At 41.8% G+C, this 18,492-nt stretch overlaps 1 protein-coding gene across 1 annotated transcript; it reads left to right on the forward strand.

The window, feature by feature from the left end:
- Positions 1 to 6,005: 6,005 nt before the first annotated feature.
- HS6ST3 (heparan sulfate 6-O-sulfotransferase 3) lies at positions 6,006 to 18,109 on the forward strand. Its single transcript, XM_009333358.1, has 2 exons — positions 6,006 to 6,109; positions 17,054 to 18,109. The coding sequence occupies exons 1-2, from the start codon at positions 6,006 to 6,008 to the stop codon at positions 17,757 to 17,759; spliced, it is 810 nt and encodes a 269-aa protein (XP_009331633.1). The 3' UTR covers positions 17,760 to 18,109.
- The last annotated feature ends 383 nt before the right edge of the window (positions 18,110 to 18,492 follow it).

Below are 18,492 nucleotides of genomic sequence, written 5' to 3' on the forward strand. Positions count from 1 at the left end.
TCTTTACTGAAAGAGTGGTTAAACATTGGAAGAGGCTGCCCAGGGAAGTGGTTGAGTCCCCATCCCTGGAAGTATTTAAAAGACGTGTAGATGAGGTGCTTAGGGACATGGTTTAGTGGGCATGGTGGTGTTGGGTGGACGGTTGGACTGGATGATCTTAGAGTTCTTTTCCAACCTTAATGATTCTGTGATTCTATGATAAGGAGCGAGTACCAAGGCTGGGAGTCTCATACTCAAAACCTTGCCCGATTCTACCATCACGGGAAGCCTTAGTAGTGATTGGTAAGGTTTCTTAGGAGTCTCCAGTTATATTATTGTGGATGTGTAGTACAGCTGCCTGCTTGGGGAGGTCTGAGCGGCCCCAGGAGTCCCTCTCAGGGAGCACAAGTGGGGAATGCCTTGGTTCAGGAGCCGTGCGGCGCACGTAGCACCTGCAGATGTGAGTGTGTGCCACACCAAATAGTAGTCACAGCTGCTTTTGTCAAAAGCTGGTGGTGGTTTGTCGAAAGTGAGAGATGTTTTTTCATTTTCTTCCTCTGCCTAAGGGACCCAGGCCTGCCTCTCCCATTGCCCATGAGACGGCTGCAGCTCTGTGGCTCCTGCCTCTTTGAGGAAGGAATTTGTCCCCAGTCTTTGGTTTGGTGCTGTTTCCTTTTAACCCAAAAGAAATCAAGATTCAGTGGGCAAAAGTGTGAGGATATGACTGTAATAGGAGTTGTAGGGAATACTAAGCCAAGAAGATTAAGTACAATGTATTGGAAGGATGATTGTGATAGTAAAGGCGATAAGGAAATGTGACATTCTGTACCCTGAGCAGAGTCTGTGCGACATGCTGTAAATAAAACACTGAACTACGTGCTTTCAGATGATGATAAAAAGAAATATTGAACAGGCATCTCACTTGCTGAGCACTGCCTGTTCTGTGCACTGAACAAAGCAAGGGTCCTGTGGAAAAATAATAATTTTTATTGCAAATAAATATGGTATCCTAATGGCGAAATAAAGCTGCACAAATAATATTATTTCTGGCATTTTCTAATTCTAAGGACAATATTTCACCTTGTAATGGAGGCTTTTATACATTTACTTTCTCATGGAATTGACATGGTATTGTTATTAAATATGTTGTACTCCTTTAAATTTTATGTGTGATGTTCAACATTTAAGGAATTTAATATTTCAGTTGTGTCATTTACTTTCTTCTCGTTCATATAGTTCTAGTACACTGGAGCGAGGAAATGTATATTACGTGGAAAGAATTGCAGAGGTTAGGTAAGTTAGGAGAGACAAGAGAAGAAGCGCACTGGGCAGCAAAACTAAGCAGATCATCCTGGTGTGGCTGCACGCTCATAAATCCAAAGTAATTCCTGCACAGTTGTAACAGGTTAGGTATCGAGGCCATAGTTTGACAATACAGTTAAACTGGCTTTAGATCTCCTAGTACTTGCTCAAAAGGGGGGGTAAACAAATGGCGCAAAGTACTACTCCAGCATAGACTCACTGTGCCAATTCAAGCTGTTCAGGAGAAGTCAATAAATTGTTTTTGTGCCAGAGGACTTTGTGCCAGAATAAGTGGTTTGGCTCTGCATTGCCCTGTGCCCCATCTGATATCATCTGTCCTCTCACTTCTGGAACACGTGAACACATAAAACCAGCATAGGCACCATATCATGTACTCCAGCTAATTCGTGTTGCCCATGTTTGCCGTGGGTCATATTTGCATTGCCAGGCCACCTAGCCATACACAGACCTGGCACTGAACAGCGGTGGAGTTGTCAGGAGGGGGGTGAGCCATCTTTCAGCCTACCTGAAGATCTCCTCAGCTGCCCTTTCTGCATTGCGGCCTCAATGGGATGCTCCTCTCCTGCGTGCTGAACCTCGGCGGCCAGCTTCTGCATTCAGTCTGTTTCCATGGTTCATTTCTCTTTCAGAGCTGACATGCTGTTTGATGTTGCCTCCTACCAACCCCTGGTAATAATATATTTTCTGATAGTCTTTTTGTAAATGAATGGAAAGTGTGCTTTTTTACAAGTGGTAGAAAAAGAACTGCTGTTAGTAACACCCACGTTGTGAGATCCATTTTTAAGAAAACAGAAAACACATTTCTTATTGAAGGTGAGAGAACATTTTCTATGGCAAGCATGACATCCAAATTCTGCTTTACTCTTATGACTAAAACTGTACAGAACTTTTGTCTCTTTTTTTTTGCTTTGAATTAACTCATCAGCATGTGAGATACTTCTCTCATCAATGTTAATTAAAAAGAACTATGACTATGTGGGTGGCTTGAAGTAGCAGAGGGATGGCTAAGCTGAGTCAGACCAAAGGTCCATCTAGCCTAATACGTTGTCTCCAACAGTGGCCAATAAGGGATGTCCAAGGAGGACAAGAACAGGGCAAGCACGTAATGATGATACCCCTGAATATACTCCTGTAGTCTAAAAATTCAAGGCTTAAGAACTTCTTGCTTAGTGGAGATGTCTCTGTATTTAATAGCTCTTGATGGATTTATCTTCCCTGAACTAGTTGAGTAGCTTCTTGAACTCCTTTTTAATATGCCATTTTTCGTTCAGCTGTTTTTACAGAACGTGATTCTTCTAAAGCCTTTTTAGAAAGCCAAAGCCAAGTTCAGGCTAGGTTTAACAGAACAAAGTCCAAATGCAATACCGTAATATTATAACTGTTATAGGATGTCCAGCATTGGAAGTTACATTGAGGTTTTTCAAAATAATTTCTGGCTCTCAGATTTGTTAAGAAAATCTGAACTGACAGTAATGTACCTAATGCACAGGGATCTAAATTGAGCCCTCAGAGAGTTTGTGTATCTGGGATACAAAACTTGGGTGGATCCAGTTTCAATGAGCTAAAATTAAAAAATCCCAAGCTGAACAAAAAACCCTGTCCCAGTAGATAGTAGAGGGAGAAGCACAAATGAGGGCAGTGCTGTGAAAATGGCCTGTTGGGAAGCAGCCACGTACCTAAACCAACACATCTCTGGGTGGGACCTGCCCACCGTGTGCCTGCCCTCAGCCTGGCCTCGTGAGTTGGCTGCACAGTCCCTGCTCCAACCCTGGCAAGCAGCAGGCACAGTTCTGCGGCTGGCAAGGGGTTTGAGTGACACCATCCCACTCCCACTCAGTTTTTCTCTGCAGTCAGCTCCGTGTGCGGAGAAACTTGGTGCAGGAGCAAATGGGCTTAACCCTAGCTAGGAAAAATTTGGGTTTCTTCTGTATCAGCCCAGCCGTCCATTGCACATGGAAAGGCTCTGTTTCCTCTGCAGCTCCTCCAGGCATAAAGTTATGCTGCTGCTGTGTGAGACCACAAATAATGAGGGGAAAAAGAAGAAAAGAAATAGAGAAAAAAAAAAAAAAAGTGGTACCAAAGAATGAGAGAGAAGCTGGGAGGAAAAGAAGAACAAAAATGCACACCTAGTAAGTGTGTAGTAAGAAACACTGCAGTTATCATAGCTCTGATGAATCACAACGTTGTCTTCCCAGTTTGAGTGTTGAGATTGTACTCAGGGCTCACCAATTTAAGAATTTTATCCCCAGATCCTTTGCTCCAAGGCATTTAGCATTCAGGTATTTTTTTTTTAATTCAGGGTTCAGTCTCTGGGTTATGTGTGTTTGTAGGCCATTGGTTTGTTCTATATATTCAGTTTGCTTGCCTTTTTACAATAAAGGCAGGCATGTGTTAGGATGAGATAAAGAGAATTGCATTTAAGAGTAAAAAAACTCTTTCAAGAAAACTGTGTGTTGTTCTCTCATTGCCTGGTCTGTTGCCGTTTGCACAGCATTTGTCATAAATACATCTTCCCACTCTGTCAAGAATACCAGGACAAAAAGAAAAAGCAATTAGGTTGGGGCAAAGTTGTGATTGTCTTTATGAAGTTAAGGAGCAGCCTGTACTGCCCCTTCCTACCAGCCCCTCTTCTTCCAACAAGGTAGGTTGGGGTGTCTGCCAGGGAAGACTTTGGTCTGGGGAGGGGTGCTGGACTGGGGGAGGTGGATTTCTGGCCTCTGAGCAAAAAAATGTCTCCCCAGAGACTTTGGGGAGACTGTGCATCTTGGTGGACATTGCCGCCAGCCCTCACCTGTGGGCCGCGCTGTTGGATGCCGGTATGATGAATGCGGAGGGTTGCCCGTGCCTGCGTACCCCGCTCCCTGCAGTGGCCCAGCTACACTGCCGGGCTTTTTCCAGTAATGCTCAGGGAATACTAATGTGACCCCTCAGCTAGTCACCTGCTACACCTTTGAGGATCCCTGCTGCTTTTCTGAGTGTGATTTTTTGATGATAAATCCCTGCCTGTGCTAATGATTGTTCCTAGCAGTAAGAGTGGTGTTACGGGAAACAACGTGGAAAAACGTCTGAATGTCTGAAGTGAGTTATTTTTAGAGCTGTGGTTTGCATGAGTATGCTTAATGCTGGTGTATTTATTAAGGCCATGGAGCAAATTAAAGTGTCACGAATAAAGGACTATGTGCATGCAAACTTCCTTTTCATCTAGGCAGAGCCGTAGTTTAGCCTGAACATACTGCAGCTGCTACCTCAAGATGAAGAGTGGAGATACAAGTTCTAAACAGCACTTGGCGAGACTATTGGGATGTATATTTTTGTCATATATGAAAAATGATACAATTACAAGCAACAATTTTGCCTTAGAGAAAGCCCGTTGAAAAGGAACATCTTCAAAGCAAAAAAGCAAAACCAGATTAGTTTGCATCCTTTTCTTTTTTTGGCTATTTTTACTGGGCAGGTAGCATATCTTCAGTTGCTCAGGAAACTATGATGAGACTTCTTTTTTAAATTCACAGGTACTAATTTATGTAAAATTATGTAATATTCAGTATGTGTATCAAAAACAAGATTGACCCAGACTAAGTAATCTACTCCATTACATAAAAGATACGAACATTGAAATCATTACAACTGTAGAAAAATGTTCATGATATTATGACATTTTAACCTGAATTTTGCTTTCCTGTTTGCATCACTGCTGGATTGTGTTGACAGTAATATTCTGTATGAAACAGAAAGCAATTTATAGAGTCTATAAAGGAATCTTAATGAACATTTTCTATTCAAATCTTTGTGTTACTTAGGATACACATCAGCAACTTTGCTCCTTGTTAATGCAGAAATGTCTTTCATAGCCCTGTTATCATCCCATTTCCTTTAGAGCAAGATAAGTTTGTGACCTGAAAAGTACTCTGACTCTTCAAAGGGAAGGGAAGAAATTCCCAACTTGCAAAGACAAAGATCCTTGCCATTAGGTATTCCTAGACCTTAAGCTCAATTTCAGATGAGTTTTGTTTCTGCTGCCTGAATTCACGTTCAGTGTCTGCACAGATGTTCATTAATTTCTGTGAGGGATACATTTGAAAATAAAGTCCTGCACACTGTTCCCCCGGCCTTTAGTTCAGAAAGATGCTAGATCATGTTGACTCTCAATGTCAAATATCTCTGAGATATAGACTAGAAAGCCTGACCTATTTGCATATGTGAGGGGGTACAGCAACAGTCTGCTGCCCTAGTGTAAGAGGAGAAGGTTATTTTGCAGTAATAAAATTGCAAAGATGATAACCCGCTGTTCAAAAAAAGAAATTCCTCCTTGTTTTTACAGACAAAAAGGAAGAAGAGTGGGAACATCAGCTCAGAGACTGTGGCTGGATTTTAGTAAGGGCTGGATGGCTTCATGGACCCTAACACCATTTATATATAAATGAGTTGAGATAATAAGGCTAAAATCAAATGTCATGCTTCAGGTAGTCAGTTCATGGCCTGAAGGGATTGGGAAGTGCTTTTCCTCCACTCTACAGATGTGCTTCATGGATTAGGATCTGTCCATTCCGGAGGAGGGTTGCAAAGCCAAAGGCATCCCCGATGACTTGCTGCAGCCAGTAATTCATATGGAGTCCCATCAGCACAACACCTTGGGTATTTTATTTTACCTGAATGCACAAGTATTGCAGCAGCCTGAACTCTGTCATCGGAATCGGTTAAACATGACCATAGTGTATGACAGTATTGCTGAGCGATCGTGGAAACTGCTTGAAGTTTGTGCTGCAGATCAAGGTGCAGAGATTTACTCGAACGAGGTAGCAGATTGGTGGGTTTGTGCTGAATCAGCAAGGCTGAATTCACATAATCGCTTGCTAGTTTTCCTGAAAGGTAAGGAATCCCTCATAAAAGCTGGAGGTTAGAAGCCTAGGCTTCTTTATTTCATCTTATTTATTACCTTCTTTCTCAGAGCATAGCACCGTCAGCCGATAGTGGTACAGCACAGTGCACAGCCTGGCATGTGCTTCATAGGCTTGATTCGTTAAGGTTTGAGGTCAGAAGGAGGAGATGGTCCAATTTGTGTCAGGTATTCCAAGGTCAAAGGGATGGTAAATAATAGAAACCTCACAGAGCTACAATTGAGTTAAGAAGGTGAGGACATATAACACTGTCTCCATAAAACATTCAGAATATTAAAGCAAATAACAAGGTATCCCAAAATAGATTTGTTTTCCATATCTGCTGGGAGTTGAGAGGACAGTGCAAACAACTTTAATACCATTTGTACCTTAACTTTTGTGCCTAGGGGGTGCATTCACACACAGCTGAAATCACTAACAGTGGCTTTCTTTGGGCTTACCCCACAAATTACAGTATAACATAGAGCCAGCCTGCGTCCTGGAGGCTGCCTCGCCATGGTGGTGTGAGCTGACTCTGTGTGTGTGTGCACGCATGTGTATGCAAAAGGTTTCGTTTTGGCTGGTTATTGCAAGTAGTAAACCTGGAAAAGCTTTATCAAAGTTCTCTGCATGCCAGGTATATAATGGAAATTGTACATAAAAACTTATTCCCTTTCGACTTACAGTTTTTGTTGTATAAAATTCTATCATAAACTAAATTCTAGTTGGTAAAAACTTTTTTCTAAGATACCATAGTATCTGTAGACAAATGCTTTATAACAAATTTTGGAAAGCAAGTTAAGCTTTTGCCAAGATTTGGAGAAGATAAGAGGGCCCCCTTGTGGAGATTGTATATATAATACAGACACACCCCTACTCTAAACCGCCGTGGAAAGAAATCTGTTAGGTCAGTGGAGGGGGAAGACAGTAATTTTGCTTGTAGCTTTGAGTTGTATTATTCACATAGCAAACATTTCTGGGTTTGAGTAGATCCTATCAAGAACTTTAGTGGAAACAGAATGTGCAGTGTAAAATGGGAAGTCAGTTGTCTTGTCTTGTAAGTATTCAACTGAAATACCCCATCATCTGCTTACTTAATGTCTTACAGGAAGAACTGTACAGTTACTTCACAAGAAGAGGAATGTGAGGAGAAACAAAGTTTGCATTTTTGTCTTACTGAACAATTTTCTTAGCTTTTGTGAATTGTTTCAATAAATGAATAGGAAAGACTACTCCAACAATGTTTCCATTAGTAGAATCACATGAAATTCTTTAATATCCATATTGTCAAATTGTTTACCTTATGGGAGGCAAATCTCAAAAGTTATGACCAAACCTAGATGTTTTAGAAACTCAGCATGTAGGACAAGAAAATGGTTGTGATGCCTGGATTTTGTGATGATCATTTATAATTTATGGTCATTATGCTTGATGTCAGAATTAATAAAGACTTGAGGCAAAGCTTAGAGAGAATAAATTGATGTACTTTCAAAGGGATTTCAATTACTGGGCCTTTTTATTGTTAATTACTTTATTAATTGAGCAGAATTACTGTACTGATTCAAAAATGCATTGCAGTGAAAAATCCCCCAGAACTTTCATCTGAGCATCCCAGATTTGGAAGAGAGCATCTGCAACTGAGCTATTAGTTGGAAATCAGAGACAGCTCAGTTAGGGAGGGAGCCTCGGTACATGCCACTTGCGGCACAAACTGGTTTCCAGTGAAGCCAGCTATAGAGGAACAGTGGTGATACCTATGCTGCTTGTTTTACCTAGCCAGAGAATAAAATGGGATAGCAACAGCTCCTTCAAAAACAAGGAAGAGGATGAAAGTAAACATTGCAGTTGAATTTAACATAAATATTTTTGGTCTGTTTCATACCTAACAAAATCTGACTGAAGGAATATAAATGTCAGAAGATTTAAGGGTCTGGCTACATTTTATTTGTCTTTTCAGGGGTTCTTTGAAATGGAATTTTCCCAATCAGGTGTATTCTTGTAGGCAGCCAGGACTCTTGCGCTAACAGATCTCTCACAATTCTGCGTGAAAGTATGTAGTTTTTTTTCTTTATAACCATTACAAAAGGCCTTATGTTGTTTAGGTTACTAAATAGGTGGGAATTCTGCGTCCCCATCTCTTTGCATCAGAGCTGGAGGAGTGCGTGCTGAGGGCAGCTGGAGCTGCATGCTCCGTCGCCCAGGCAGTAACCTGCTCCAAGGAGACTCCTCCTGAAACAAGGACTTGCTCTAACCTTGCTGGCAGCTGCTCAGAGACTGCAACCTGGTAGTGAGGAAGGTTTTGTGGCGTGTCCGGTGTTCATAAGGGATATTTTATGAATCCTATTGTGCTAAACCGTTACCTGTGATTATAGGCATCAGACTTGACCAGGAGGGTCCCTTCCCAACCTGGTTTCTGTAACCCTTGGAAGCTAAGTTGGCAAAACAAGCTCAAAATGCGGGTCCCTCTTGCTGCACTGTCTCCAGGTTTGCTCCTCTTTTGTCCCTTGCTTGTCATCACCTTTCTTTTCTCTGGCCAGCCCTTGTTTTCTGCTGCCGCTTGATGCTGTGGGTCATCCCCTTAGCTTGTCTCCACTGTACTCATAACATCTCTCTGAGAAAGGCAAGTTCAGTACTTCCTCCCCAGGCTGGGGCTAGGGGCAGCTCTGGGAGGAGGCAGGTAATACAGTAGTGCAAATACATCCTCGTTTCATGTTCCCTTCTGTGCAGTGGCATAGCAAAGGCAGAGACAGGAGAAACGACATTTTTGAGTAAAGATGTCACGTCCCCCAGATTTGTGCGGTTCTTTTGAGACACAGCAATGATCTGTCCACAACAGGGATGAGATAGAATGGGGGCGATGTGAGCAATGGATTCCTCCTTTGCTAGCGCTGGCCACAAAGGATTTATTTTTCTCTCTGGCACAAAGGTCTTGCATACAGTATCTTTAAAGAATCTTGTAAGACACTGTGTATCTATTGCTTTTGAATAGTATTTCCTCCTGTGTGTGCTCACACACTGTTTCTTACAAAGTACAAGGTTTTTATTATGCGTGTGCTTGATAGAACAACCAAATTCTTATTTTTTTATTTATTATTGCATTTATATTTATATTTCTTTCAGCAAGGCTCTTGCTACTTCACTCCTTTCAGCAATTTAAAGAGCACTTAGAACAACTGAACTTGATATAATTTAGGCAAAGAACAAAAATCTCTGGAGGGAACTTTCTTAGATTTGTGTCTCATCAAGAAATGATTTACAATTTGTATCAAGGTTGTTTGATGGAAAGCGGCAGATTTGTTTTTCCATCAAATCGCCTAATCTGTACATTTCTATTCCAGACTGCTTTGCTCTTAAATAAATTGTCATTTCCCCATCTTAACTGCTGTGTCCTCACATGCAGCAAAGCTGGGGCCGCCTTTGGGCTGAGACACGTAAATACCCAGCATCTGTCTCTGATAGAAGAAGGGAAATTTACCTTCAATAAAGTATTTGATAGAGCGGCATCTGCGAAGTTATTATACAAGACAGAAAACAGGAGGATGAGCATAAGAATTTTCTGGTGGACAAGAAGTTGGTAACAAAATGGGATGTGCTGAAAGAGGAGCTATCTGGTGAAAAGAAAGCTATTAATTAATTTCCTCAGGGCTGGTCTTAGTTCTGATCCTATTTCATATTTTCATTAACGATGTTGGCACAAAAAGCTGAAGTATGTTAATGGAATTTGCTTAATGACCTTAAGGATTTCAGGAGAAGAGGTGGAATGAAGTTTGGTAGCATCTAGCAAAGTGCAAGATCATGTGTTTGAGACCAGCAGAAACAGATTTCCTCCATCAGTTGAGTGCTTATCAGCTGAAACGGGGAGAGCGGAAAGACCTCTGTATATTAGCCAGTAACACAGTGAGTATGAGTTTCCAGACTTCTGCGGCCCCATAAAAAAAGGAATGCAACGTGAGGGTGTATCAGAGAATACATTGCCAGTGGAGATAAGAAGTGTTTATTGTACAAGGCCTCATGTGAAATTTGCCCGATTCTAGCCATGTATAGTGAAATGTGAAGTCGTGCAAGTTCAAATGCCAGGAAAGGACTGCTTGGATGGTCAAAAAAACAGAACCAATCTCAGGAGCTTCCAGCATGTCTTACTTTCATGAGCCTCCTATCAAAAGTTAACATGGAAAGCTGAGATGTTGGAAAACTCAGGGTGCATCTCTGAGTGAAGTGATCTAAGCGTGACCCAAGGGTTTTGGGGGACTGCAGCACGGTCACTTCTAGCTTGTCTATTGAAGAGACAATAACAACTAGTTCAGCTTCGTAAAATGAAATCTGAGAGGTGTGATTGCTCTCTGATCTCCAACTTAAATGCCATTTCCCCTTCTCTGATGTTCCATTTATAAATCCTCTTAATGTATTTGCAGTGTTAACCCAAGAACAACTGGTTGTAAGTAAACCAAGACCAGGTTTTGTCTGGGAATGAGTCTCATGTTCCTAACCGTGAGAAGCAACCTTCACAAGCTCTTTTCAATGGGAACAATGCCATGAAAAGGATATTTCAAAAGGGGCTAGGATGTTTTATGAAGGGGGTAATAGAGTGCTGTTACCTGTGCTGGCAGGTAAGGGCACTCTAATGGCTCTGGGAGCCTCCTTTTGCTAACTGAATCAGCAGACCATGTTTTCTGGGTAAAATTCAAAGCCACGGGACAAAATCCCAGGGGAATAATGAGACACATGTAAAACTTAATAATTTTGTACCTCAAAGTGCAAGTCATAATTTTTTTGTTTAACTCTGTTGAAGTCAATGACAAATTCTCTAATGTGGAGTAACTGAGTGCATATAGGACAATACAGCCACTGCTTTAAGTAAGCACAGTGCCATCGTCGCAGTTAAAAACAGCGGAAGTGGTGGGTGCTCAGATCATCGCAGTTAAAAACAGCAGAAGTGGTGGGTGCTCAGATCCTCTGAAAAAACAGCCAATTAACTGTTTTTCCTGCATGCTGAATGGGTGATGTATGTGATAAGACTGGATAAATGTTGACTTCTTAATGGTGACTGCTGTTCTTTCAGTAAAAGACTTGTAAAGAAACGCATGAAAAACTGAGAGGACAGCTAATAATATTAAGGTCACAAACTTTTGTAAAGGATGTCTTAGAAAACCATTCCCATCACAGTGGTCTAGCATCCTGTGACAGATGCTAAGCTTAAGAAACCTATGTGCTGTTGCGACATCATCTTCGCAAAAGTTTGTGGGCTAGCTAGTGTTGGTCTGTCTGGCTTGGTGGATAAGCTGTATGATGCTTCCTGCAGCCGAATGGACATGCATATAGTTTGTGCACTGTTTCCTAGCTTTCTCTCTACAGTACTGTTGTTCTGAATAAGAAGTATACAGTCAGTTCTTGTTACGTTGGGCAGGTTATCTGTAAATTAAGCACAGCATAGATGCAGTGACACTCTGCACAATAACGCTGCCAGCCATGAGCTGATACATCCGCATCACGCTAGGATGACTTTGACCAGTTTGGATCAGCCTAACAATGTTTCTTTGCTTTCTGCCTCCCCCCACCATCCTTGTTGCATGCTCTTATTGCCTAATTGTTCATGTATTGCATTATCCTTATTTTTGTTTCATTTGTTTACCCTCTTCTCTTCACCATTACCCATACTGATGATACTTTGCCTGAAGAGAGGTTGCTGATCGGTGCTTAACTCTGTTACTGCCTCTGAGAACTTGGACTTCAGGATAAAACTGGGAAGCATAAGGCTTTTGTTCACATTATGCAGATCCTTCTTAACCCTTCATCTTGCCGCAGCCTCTGTCGTTAGCAGAACCGTGCTGCCAGGCTGGCTCTTGCTAGGTATTTCAGACCTTTCGTCAGGAGCACACTCACTTCCAGGATTAAAGCTGCTAACTTCTTGTCTCAACTTGGGTCATAAACTTGACCAGGGCTTTTATTTTCCCTGCTACCAGGAAGAACCAGAATGTGGATGGTTTTGTGATGCACCTGGGTTTTTCAGTCATCTTGGTTCTTCTTTTTCTGTCTGTTAGTGTCTTCCAAAATATTCTCCAGTGACTCTTTTTCTCCACCTCAAATATTCCTCCGTCTCTGCATCAGCTGCTATGAGTGCGCTGTTCTCCTTTTATGAAGCTCATCACTCTCTGCATGTAAGGTCCTGCCTCACGCTTTGAAAGAAGAGGGACTAGCTTGTTTTTTCTCCTCTCTCAGCCTTCGAGAGAGCTGCGTGAGCTCTCCTGGTGCCAGCTGCTCCACACGAGAGCGGGAGCGACAGAGAAAATGCCATTCATCCTTCTTCCCCAGGAGGCCCTACAGGATGTTTGTGTTCTTGATGTGCAGTGATCCTTCCCATATTTAGTAAATCTCCCTCAGCTGGGACGTCTGTTCCATGGTGATAGAAGAGGCAAAATGCCCTGGTTTGGGATCACCTCCGCTAACATCAGAGTCTGCTCCTCTGAAATTAATTTCTAAACCAGAGCAATGCTATTGAAGGATTAATGTAAGATTAGAGTATTTATATTAAAATACCTTATAATGTGAAAGAAATACATGTTCTTAGGTTATAACTTAGAAGCTCTTTTTAGCTGTTCTATTAATTAAAGGTTTTCTTTGCCTGATGCTAATGAAGAGACTGGATTTCATGCCGGTGGGACGAGAACCTTCTGAATTCCCAAGTGCTTTTTAACTCTAGTGTAAACAGTAGCATGCAGCCCACGCTTCACATCGGTGCTGGTTTGGGACCTTGCATGGATTACTGAGCCTGACCATCACGATGCTTAGCATCTGTCCAAAAAATCAACCATCCCATAGTGGTGACTTCAATAACTCATTAATTTAACGTTATGCTCAAAAAGCGATTGTTTAACCCGGGGAAGTTGTATGAAGTTTCCTTTCAGGAGGAGCTAACGTCGTGACTAGTGGGCTGGTGTTGTTATAAGGATTGCTTGAAATGTAATCTAAAGTGTTGGTACATGTCTACATGTTTATATAGACAGTCACAAGATATGTTGGCAAATACACACCATGCATTTACTATGATTTTTCTTTCATTGACAACTGCAGCTTATGGCCACATTCCCATGTAGATTTTTACACACACACATATACATGCACACGCTGATCTAGATATAGGTATAGATATAGATAGATATAGATGTAATTTGTATGGTTTTTAATTAATTTGGAATGTTTTGTGTAAAGCATCTTCTCACTGATGTGCCAGTGTATTCTGCTTGGCTAGCCTTTAAGCACTGAGGCTGTCTGTGACAGCAGTTTGAGTAATCGATGATGGGAGTCCATTAAAATGAAACCAGTAAGTCTGTGATGAGTTTGCTTTGTCAAACAGGGTAACAGAAGTTATTACTTAATTCTTTGCTGAGTATTTCCCACAGTGGGTAGCTGTGGAGTTTAACATAGCCACGTAAGCACGAGCATGGGCGATGCAAGGGGGTCATTTACACCGACAAGAACAAGTGCACATCTGTATTCAGAGCGGCTCAGGCATGTTCAGCACATAGCTGACTTGATGCTCTTTTACTGAACAGTGACGAAAGGAGAGACTGAAGGCTGTCCCCAGTTTCATATTTTTATGAACTACTTTTTGTCTTTATTGTGAGCTGACTCCTCAGCCATTCCTAGTGTGATCGCACACTGTGTGTTAGGCACTGAGAGCTCTGAAATGCTGCTATATTTAATCCATAAATGTCAACATTTGAAAACAGCTTCCTAAGACAATTTTTATGATTTTCCAACTAAAACAAATATGCGTGACGTATGTATTTTTACTTATAACATTATTCTAGAGACATGACATCCTTTTCCCTGGAAGAAAAATTGGCGCCACGACTGCTGCGCAGCATCCCCCAGTCCTCTGCCTAGCTTTGTAACAGTGTCATCTGGACACGATCAGGTGGAAGAAATCTTAAGGTCTGCCAGCCTCGGATGGGTTAAAAGGGTGATGGAGGGTCATGAACAGAAGGTTAAACAGAAGGTTGTAAACTGTGAGTGCAGCAGGGATGGCTGCACTCTTGAGTTATTAGTGTCTTGGAAACTAAATGTGTATCAGGCTGCTGTTAAAGGTTGTCTGCCAGATGAAGAAGCCATTCAGTTGATAACACAAGAAGGCAACACTCTGAAAGATGTACAAACCAGAAGCAAATTAATGCGGATAGCAAAAACAGATGCAGAAGCCAGGTAGTCACAAGGAGGAGCAGCAACAGACTGGCGAAAGTTTCTTGCCCAGTCTGCGTAAGGGAAGCTGCGGATGTTATACAAAGACATGCTGTTCTCATTTCCCTGCATTTGCTTTGTACTCCTGTTTATTGCACATCAAACACATTTACATATCCAGGGATGAAATGGAAATGATTGATGCAAAGGAGGTATTTTTGTTAATTGTTGTTGCTCTGAGTCATGCCTGACTGGGACTGCTGGAGACGGGTGAGGAAAGACAGAACTATTATTAGAGGTATAAATAATTGTCAAGAGCAACTTTTAAACCCATCTGTTACCACGTATCAACATCCAAAATTATCCGAAGAGGGGAGGGGCAGCAATACAAGGACTAAGCCAATGCCACGTCTCTGTCGATGTAGATGTTGGCAACTGCCTCTGAATCTTTGTCCATTTTTTTTCATTTCTGTTCCCTTGGAGCTTCAATCATTTTCTGTCACAACCCTATCAGTGCCTGCTGGATGTTGCAACAACAGTGTCTTATGCTCAGAGCTGATGGGTGTTTGAGAGTTGGGTTGCTTTATCTGCACAACACTAGTGAAATGTGTCCCCTTTTTGTCCTGTTAGTTGGAAAGCAATTCTTAATGTGCTCTCATACACGCAAGGTAGAGCCAAGATGAGATGAGCATCCAATTTGAGAAGGGAAAGCTGTTCTTGAGGTGCTTAAAGCCAGTACTTTTCGTAGTGGGACTGTACTGCAGAACACACAGGAGGATTTCTGGTAATTCCTGCTCTGCAGGAGTAGAAGAGGGATTTTAGAAATATCTGTCTATGAATGGTTGCATGATCCTTGGGTTCACTGTTGATGTGGGCTGTTTAAGTAAATGAAGTGGATCAAAACAGCTGAAGTGCAGTTTGGTCATGTGTGAGCGGCAGCCAGAAAACCCAAGCTCCAAATGATTTTGGAAACGTCATCCTTCAGAGTATCATCTGATGCTAACACAAATCATGGCTTCCAATGCAAGTGGTAATGAAAATACATCCATGGCACTCCCTAGTTTATATCCTTACACCTGTACCCTTCTGCTGTGAAATAATTCTTCAAACAGCTGTTTCCATTAGATAGTATATATCCATTACATATATATGACCCTGCAGCAGAACATAGTCCGTAGTTTGGCCTCACAACCTTATTCCAGAAAATATATTATAGATCCCGTATGTGGAGAACTCAGAATGAATAAGGACAAAGCATTCAGCCCTGTTTCCTTTTGCTTTGTCTGCACTGGGGAATATATATGCATTTTTAGGAATACGTGGGGAAATACCTATTTTTATGACAAACCTGAGGTTTATGGAGAAGTCACGGGGAATCTTTAGTGGCAGAAAATGGGTGATATCTGAAAAAGAAAGGTAATTGTCTCGGACCAATTTTGATATTTTTCATTTAACTGGAGTTAGCTCATGCATGAGGTGGCCCTCACGAAGTGTTGGTTTGTTTACAGGGTAACTTGTCTTCAGGAAGCTTGCCTCCTGCTTACTTGCTTCATCCTTTTCTAGGCTCAAGAAAGGCAACTAAGATCGGACTTTTCTTAAGAAATCTTGGGACTCATGATTTATTAATGTATTGTTTGCAGTCAGATGAGTCACGCAAACTCACGAGCCTATTTTTGTTACAGACCATGTGTTAATTTTAGTCATGAATCTTCTGCTGGTTATTCTAGCTGACAGAAATCATAAGTATTTTTTTTTTGCGTTGTCTTTATGATATCACCCTGTAATTCAGGTGAGTTGTTATTGAATAAAACATTTCTCAGTCAAAAGCCTCAATCTGTGAAAGCCTGCTTGAAGCATACTCAATTGCAGTCCATTTCAAATTGCCATAAATAGATGTACAAACTGAATTCCATAGCTAAAAGATGAACTGATTATGTGAGTTCTGCAGTTATTTGCTCTATTTCAAATCAATATTTCTTGGTGTCTCTTTTGTATTCTTGACAGGTGAGGTTGAATAATGATAATCTTTATATCAACAAATGCTTTTGTACTACACAATTATAACTAATTTCAATCAAGCACTTGTCTAAAATTAAGTCATATGAAGGGATTTTGGGTCTCTCATTATCTTCACTCAAACCCATTTAATAATAGGGTTCTTCTTACGTAGGTGGCTCATGCCAGTCTTCTACATGGTGTTATTTTTAGCACTTGCAGCATCCACATGAAATTGCTCATGCTTCTCTTGTATTCTGACCAAGTGCTGTATGGATTATCTTGTGAAACATGCTTGCCTCAGTCCAGAAGAGAAGTGGCAAGATGATATAAATCTCTATTCCCGCTGTTTCTGATATTACTTAGGGTTAGCATGTCAAAGTAGAGAGGAGTACACTTCAGTTAATTGGCTTCTACATAAAGTAACTACCACTGAACAGTTGATAGATCAAAGTAATTCCGTTTCTCTGATAGCTGCTTATTTCCTTTCATCTCTCTCTCTTTCTCCCAATTTACCTTGTATTTTATTCACAGTATTTATGAAGCTTTAAGCTTTTTACTGTCTCAGAAGTAGTCACCTGAAGTGCCTACATTACACTGGAAGAAGTGAAGGGGGTGGTGGCGGTGGCTGGTAATCATTTTATTGGAGAATAAAAAAGTGAAATCCACTGAATCTTAAAACTGTGTTTAATAATATGTTTCAGGAACTTCTATTACATCACGATGCTGAGGGATCCGGTGTCACGGTACTTGAGTGAATGGAAGCATGTCCAGAGGGGTGCGACGTGGAAAACTTCCCTTCATATGTGCGATGGACGAAGCCCAACACCAGACGAGCTGCCTACCTGTTACGAAGGAGATGACTGGTCTGGAGTCAGTTTACAGGAATTCATGGATTGTAGCTACAACCTGGCCAACAACCGCCAGGTGCGCATGCTGGCAGACCTCAGCCTGGTGGGATGCTACAACTTGACTTTTATGAATGAGAGTGAAAGAAATACGATTCTTCTCCAAAGCGCCAAGAACAATCTGAAAAACATGGCCTTCTTCGGGCTTACAGAATTTCAGAGGAAAACGCAGTATCTCTTTGAGAGGACATTCAACCTGAAATTCATTTCACCTTTCACCCAATTCAACGTTACGCGGGCCTCCAATGTGGACATTGGTGAGGATGTGCGGCAACGGATAGAGGAGCTGAATTTCTTGGACGTGCAGCTATACGAATACGCAAAGGACCTGTTCCTGCAGCGCTTCCAGTACTCCAAGCAAGAGGAGCATCAGAAGAACCGGCTAAAGAGGCGAGAGGAGCGGCGGCTGCTGCGGGAGCAGAGAGCTCACCAGTGGCCAAGGGAAGAGGCAGGAGAAATAGCTGTTACTGAAGATTATAATAGTCAGGTTGCAAGGTGGTGATGCTCCCCCATCTTGACTAACCGATGAGAGGATCAGAGAGTTTGTGCAACTCGGCTACCTGGGAGTTAGCCAAGGAAGGCCTACCGCTTTGGTAAATGAGACCACACCTGACAACTACCCCTCCTTGTCTCATTTTTTCTTGGTTTCTGCCAGTGAGGAGAATGTATTTTTTTCTCAGTAGGCATTGATTAGTGTTATTAAATGGCAGTAGAATAGATTCCTGTCCAAAAAGACTTCCTTCAAAGCCCTAAGCTATGAGCATGGGTTGAAGAGAGAGCTGTGTCCTTTGCATTAACAGATGTACCCTATACGATCTGAGCTACCAAAACTTGTGCAGACATGAATGAAAAATTGGGAAAAAATACCTGGTTTGGTTCCTCTGTGACATGAGAGCTGGTTTATTTCATACTGTCCTTTGCAACTGTAGTGCATAGCTTTCTAGTAAATGAAATGGAGGAAAGCGCATTGCCCTTCAAACTTCTACATGCTGTGTTTTGATTAAGGGAAGGATTTGCTGAGGTGATTAAAAAAGGCCTAGGAAACACGGGATTGGGGCATCGCTTGTTCTGTTCTGTTAGCCAGCAATCAGAGATGATTTGTAAGTGAAGTGATGGAGGGCTTAGCTTATTTCTCCACAGATGTTGAGAGTACCGAATGCAGCCAGGTAGCAGCTATCTTTCTGAGTGCGTGTGGCAAAGGGAAAGCCTTGAGCACCGAGGTCCACGCGGCAGCT

This window comes from Pygoscelis adeliae, unplaced genomic scaffold (genome assembly GCF_000699105.1).
Source record: "Pygoscelis adeliae isolate BGI_AS28 unplaced genomic scaffold, ASM69910v1 Scaffold48, whole genome shotgun sequence".
NCBI lineage: Eukaryota > Metazoa > Chordata > Aves > Sphenisciformes > Spheniscidae > Pygoscelis > Pygoscelis adeliae.